Here is a 6,000-nt window from a genome sequence, read left to right as displayed (position 1 = left end):
TATTTTTCCCCTCAGTCTGGGAAACTGAGTTTAGACTCTCACACTTGTTAGGCAAACTCTCTGCCACTGAGTTATATGTACAACCCTTTCTATTTTCTTTCATCCAAAGCATTCTTTGCTCCCTTTTCAGCTCCTTGACACAAGAAGGGGGGGGGGGGTGTTTTAGCCAACAGATTTAGGTATCCAATGGAAAAGTCAGTTTGGGTGCCTACCATACCATATATATATATATATATATATGTATATATGTATGTATGTATGTATTAACATAGCCTTAACATTTTTCTGATCTATCTATTTTTTCTGGTTCCTACTAATGATGCCTTAGTTTATGTCTGGTTTCTGGTTCCTTTCCAAAATCTTCCGACACTATCCTCTGCTTCCAAACTCTCTCTTTCTCTTCTCTCATCTCTCTGAGAGAGCTGTATCAATGAGGCTGAGAGTGAAGTGCAGAAAGCTAGGACGTAGTAAGTGAGAAACAAGAGATGAGATGGGGGCTAAGGAGACGGCTCTGTGGGTAAAGGCATTTGCTGCCAAACTTGGTGACCCTAAGTTCAATCCCCAGGACCAACTCAGTGAAAGAAGAGAACAAATTCCTGCAAGTTTTCTTCTGATATCCACATGTGCACTGCAGTACAAAGACGATCACACACACACACACACACACTCACACACACACACACACTCGGTGGAAGTAGGCTCTCTCATATGACAGCCTCTTTTTTCCAGAAGATACACGGAGGAGAAACATTAGGAAGGCAGGTTGGGAGATGGCATCTAATCAGGACCAATAGGGCAAAGGGGAGAACCTGGAGGCTCTGTAAAATACCGGAGCCAGAGTCCAGTTATTGGATTCAGAACCTTCAGGTGCCTCCCATCCAGAAAAGAAAAGTTGTTACCATCTCCTTTCCCAAGGGTCAGTGTTCCGTTTTCCTCCTTCAATTCTTTATTCTAGGGAATCAGCTCAGTGACTCCCTAGATGGTCAGAAACATCTTCATTAGATGACTAGCAACATCTACATTTTCCAGCTGCTGCATCCTTGCCTGGTGGGCTTCCCTTTTTTGTTTGTATTGATTTTAGTTGTTGGAGACAGTCTTTCCACGTAGTCCTAGCTGTCTGGGAACTCACTACATAGACCAGGCTGTCCTTGAACTTACGGGGATCTGCCTGCCTCTGCCTCTCAAGTGCTGGGACTAAAAGCTCGTGACCCGACTTTCTTTCCTCTTAGGTCAAATTTAACCACAAAGCAGTCCTTAGAGAAGCCAAGACCAACCGCTGAAAGCAGAGTTTAACATAAAAAAACAAAAACAAAACAAAACAAAAACAAACAAACAACAACAACAAAAAACGGTGGGAAAAGAATCTGAAAGACAAAGAAAATACCAGCAAATTGGTCTTTCTCTAGGCCATTTTTAAAGAACCATCCAAAACGTAAGCATTATCTCATCATTCTCCTCATTAAAATCTCTTATGTTCACTACCTTAGGTCTCAGTCTAGGCTGGGTATGTGACTTTGTCCTTCCTATGGCTTCAATCCTCCGTTCTTATTTTAGCCTCCAGCCATTCTGGTTATTTCTTGATTTCTCTATTATGCTTTATTCTCTCATTGTTTGTTCTTGGACCCTATTTTTCTCTTCTTCTTCCTCTTCCTCCTCCCTGTCCTTCTTTTCTTTCTAAGCTCCCTCCTCCTCCTTTTCCTGCATCTTGTTTGTGTGGGTAACTTCTAATCAACTTTCCAGAATCAAAGACTTGTCTCTGGAATCATTTCTTCATGAATGTTTTCCTTTCTTACCTATTTCTATGGCTTAGTTACTCAATCTTGTCTTAACGGTTAATTGGACTGAGAACCCAGAGTTTCTCTCGAGAAGAGGGAACTGTGTTCCAGCTCTTACATACAGTTTGAAGCTCCATTCCTGATACATGAGTGACCACTCACAAGAATTTTTTCAAGTGACTAAACAAAAAATAAATATTTGAAAAGAAGGAAACAAAGTATTTGCATAACTAAACACTCTTTGAAATATTAGAGCTTCAAAACTGAGATCAGGCATAAACCTTAAGCAATGTGCTTCTTGTCAGTTTTCTAGAAGATAAGAGAGGTAATGCTCTAGTAGTAGCTTTAATGCTTGGCAAATAGTGCTTCAAATTATTCAAACAAACTTTTCAAGCCACAGGTATCAGCTCATGCACTTCTGGTAAATTCACATTCCAATCATTTATATTAAAAATCTATAATCAGATCCAATAGTATAAAATGCTTTCTTACAAAACACACCTTTAGGGGAAAACTATTCAGCTATAAAATACTAGAAATTATTTTGTATGCTAATCAATATATTTTAATTTAGACCTTTTGTTACATGCTACAAGAATCCTCAATACTCCCTCACCCCCAAATTGTGTATTGGTAAAACTCCCAAAAAGTATCCTTTATCCAAACTCATTATGGAAAACAGGGTTTCTTTAAGGTTTCGTCAATGTTGGGCCACAGACCTTAAGATAAAACATACAACATTGTAAGCACTGTTCAACTGAAGAAAACACCTTCAGGAGAGGCGCTGGAATGTTGTCATTACCATTAGGCCTTGACTCTGGGGCCAGGAAAGCCAGGACCGAATACAAATCCCAGCATAGCTTGCTTCTATTGGGGACCACAACTCCCACAGAGCTCCGCTCGCCCTCGCAGTGCGCCTGGTTGCTGGGACTTGTAGTTCTCAGGGGTGTTGTGGTCCCCGCCCCGGGATGTGAGGTGCGGTTGTCCAGCTTTTGCCAAAGCGGAAACACTTCGGGCCCCGGGGCCGGTGTGTATCTGTTTCACCCGTCAGCTTCTCCTCTCTAGAAGGTAAGTCTCGGAGGTGCCGCCCCTTTCCGCAGGACGGCCAGGACCCTGCTTCTGTGAGCGACCGCGTCTCGGCGCAGCCGTTTGTCCCTTGGCTCTCGCCGTAGCGGCCGCCGCCCATCCGTCTTTGTGTGCCTGGGACGCGGTGGATCTGCGGCGGCTTCAGTTGGAGAGGGACGTTCCCGGAAAGTTGCCGGCCGGAGAAATCCTTCTCCACCTGACAGGTGGGTCGGCCGCGGTTGGTTCAAGGCTCTTCAGCCCGCGATGGTCGCGTCGGAGCCCGCAGGGCCGCCCAACCGATCGTGCTGACAGCGCCGGCACGGGTGACTCAGGGCGGCCTGGCGAGGCCACCGCGGCCCTTGGCAACCCTTCGGGACCCCCCGCGGACGGCCCGGGGCCTCGGGACTTTGCCCCGTCCCCCCTCTGGCGGTCCCCGGATACACCCCGGCCCGGCCCGCGCCCTTTTGGCCTTAAGCCCAGGGAGAAAGTAATTCTTTAAGCTTTGCTTGTTTTTTTAAAAAAATAAAGGTCGCTTTACTGCCTTGGATCGTTAGCATGACCAGGCACCTGGGGGCGAGGGGAGAGGTTGGAAGTCCGGAACACTATTCCAGACACTTACTTGCCTCTTCCCCGGAGTTTTAAGAAGATGGACCTGTCAGTCACGAAGCAGGCCTGAGGATGGAGAAGCTAGCTGATCCCCCGTGCTTAGCGGGGCAGACTAGTTAGGGTTGACGGAAGTATTTCTTTAGGTGGCAGGTAGAATTGGTGTGCGTATTGACAGTTGGCCCTAAACAGAAAACAATATGTCCAGCCTAGCAAACAAAGTAACGTGTATGGAAACTCTGTTCGACAGCCCGTACAGTATGAAGTTCTTTAGAGGCCAGGAAAGGGTGGGTGAAGAAAGAGGGGCTCTCGCTTTTCCAGTTTGTTCAAATGACTTGGCTGGGAGTTATGTGTAAGTGTATGTTAAAGGGATTTCCCCCGTCACCCGCTCACCACTTTTTGTCCACTGTCCTGTCAGTCTTTCTGGAATACTGTACCTAAAATTCCCCCTTTTCATATACAGTAGACAAATTTTGTCTTCCTACCAACTTGCCCTTAATCCACATTTATTAATTGTGTTCCAAAGAGATTCATTCTAAAAATTTGAAGAGGTTAATCGCCCGGTTTCCTTAATCTAAAATATTTAATCCTGAAATTGTAGGGAGACACTGACAGAGATTAAACCAGTAATGTCGTTAAGGTCACAAATGCTGGCTCCTACCTTGAGTTCAGCCCCTGGGTTACTTTCCCAGTTCAGAAAGATCCTAGCTCCTCACTTCTTTGTATCAGTCAAAATGAAGTCCCGTTCATGTTTGTATAATGGCATCTACTTTGCGCGTGATCCATTTAGCCAGTATCAGTTTAATATTAAGGCTGCCATGCTGTGAGGGTAACACGAATGGCAAAAACAGTCTCCAGACCCAATTAGGTGGCAGTCTAATATGGAACGTTTCAGGTCCATTCACAGATAATCATAAAAATGCCACAGGAAGGTGTTAGGGTAGGTAAATATTGTTTGACTGATTATTATGGAACTTCAAGAATTTTTAGGAATTTTCCATTTGTAGAAATCTCTGTTAATAGTTTTGGCTTCATAGCTGAAGACATAAGTGTTCTTTAAAAGCCTGTCTTGCTGTGTATGGCCCAAGCTGCCTGGAACTTAGAACCTTCCTGCCTGGTTTCTGGAGAGCTGGAATTACAAGTGTGAGCCACACTCGGCTAAGACTCAGCCTTAGTGCCAACAGTGGCTTTTGTTTTAAACACTAGTTATGGCTTTTATTATCTAGTGCTCAAATACCAAGTCGTCAAAAAATGTTGGATCTGGGTGTGGACCGCTCCTGCAATCCCAGCACAACAGAGTCTGAGGTAGAAGGGTTGCCATGAGGACATCCTAGGCTACATCATGACTTCAAGGCCAGCCTGGCTACAGAGTCAGACATTGTTAAACTTGGTCTTCGTATCAAGAAAACATTTACTTTGTGCTGACTATTGTGCTCCATTCCTGGGTAATATTTTTCATACATTGTTTATAATTTTTCATATGTTTTAACAGTATGTATATAGGTTTTTATTATTTTCAAAGTAGATATTGTGTGTTCTTGGGTGCCATTGAAATCTTAGCTTCTTGGTACATGTCTTGAAGTACTAATTTTTTTAAGCCTGTTGCCTTTTTCTTTTTTAATCGATGAATAATTATTTCAAATATTGATATGCTTTTTAAGGTCACAACCATGTCGGACAAAAGTGAATTAAAAGCTGAGTTGGAACGTAAGAAGCAGCGGTTAGCCCAAATCAGAGAAGAAAAGAAGAGAAAAGAAGAGGAAAGGAAAAAAAAGGAAGTATGTTTGATTCACTAAAACAAACAAAACCCTTCAGTGTGAATAAGGACATTCAGTTTCAAGTAGTTAGGACTTTCTGTAATAACTTAATAATAGTTGCAAATCCAACAGTTGCTATTGTCAGTGTAGCATTTTCAGTGAATCTTACTTTAAAGCCAGGTATAGAAAAATGACGAAACTGGTACCGTATGATTTTTTTTTTAATGGGCTAAAACTATTTCATATAATTTGATGCATTTCTGAGATTTGAGTTATGGAAATTGAATTTACTCATGTAGACTTCTAGGAATTTTTTCTAATACAAAGTAAGAATCATCTTCATGATAGTATTTTATAGGATAGCATGCTATATAAAGCACTACAATGCAGGTGAATTTATTATGGTAATAAGTTTATATATAAAACATTAGTTTACCAGAATAAATTCATTATCCAGATATTTTGCTAATTTGCTAGAATATTACTGGCCAACTGAACTATATAAAACAATTTATTTGAGTAGAGGCTATCCTTTACATTTGTCATGAGTTAGTCTTTGAAATATGTTTACTGAGCAGTAGATTTGATAGTACCAAAAAGTACTTTTATCTTTTGATTCTGTTTACCACATACCGTCATATACAAATATTACAAATATACATCGACTCTGAGCTGAACGTATTTTCCTTGTTCTTCACTGATATTTACACATTGGTCCCTGTGCAGCTCTTTGGGCAGATTTGTGTACTTGTATCACGGATGCTTTTCAAGTGGCCAGTATACCATGACCTGCCCCAAGT

The 6,000-nt window shown here is 42.2% G+C and overlaps 1 protein-coding gene across 14 annotated transcripts in view; it reads left to right on the top strand.

The window, feature by feature from the left end:
- The first annotated feature begins 2,701 nt into the window (after nucleotides 1-2,701).
- Dync1i2 (dynein cytoplasmic 1 intermediate chain 2) overlaps nucleotides 2,702-6,000 on the top strand; it is a 46,164-nt gene continuing 42,865 nt past the window's right edge. For 3 of the 14 annotated variants that reach the window (XM_021639244.2, XM_021639240.2, XM_021639242.2), the window contains exons 1-2: nucleotides 2,702-2,843; nucleotides 5,105-5,221. In XM_021639244.2, the coding sequence (XP_021494919.1) occupies nucleotides 5,114-5,221 (108 nt within the window). In that variant the 5' untranslated portion in view covers nucleotides 2,702-2,843; nucleotides 5,105-5,113. Of the gene's footprint in view, nucleotides 2,844-2,896; nucleotides 3,065-5,104; nucleotides 5,222-6,000 lie in introns of those variants that run through there. The other 11 variants (XM_021639239.2, XM_060390469.1, XM_021639243.2 and 8 more) reach the window with 9 other exon arrangements.

This window comes from Meriones unguiculatus, chromosome 8 (assembly GCF_030254825.1).
Source record: "Meriones unguiculatus strain TT.TT164.6M chromosome 8, Bangor_MerUng_6.1, whole genome shotgun sequence".
NCBI classification, from domain to species: Eukaryota; Metazoa; Chordata; class Mammalia; order Rodentia; family Muridae; genus Meriones; species Meriones unguiculatus.
Note: the sequence above shows the minus strand (reverse complement) of the source record. Positions and strands in the feature narration are given on the sequence as shown.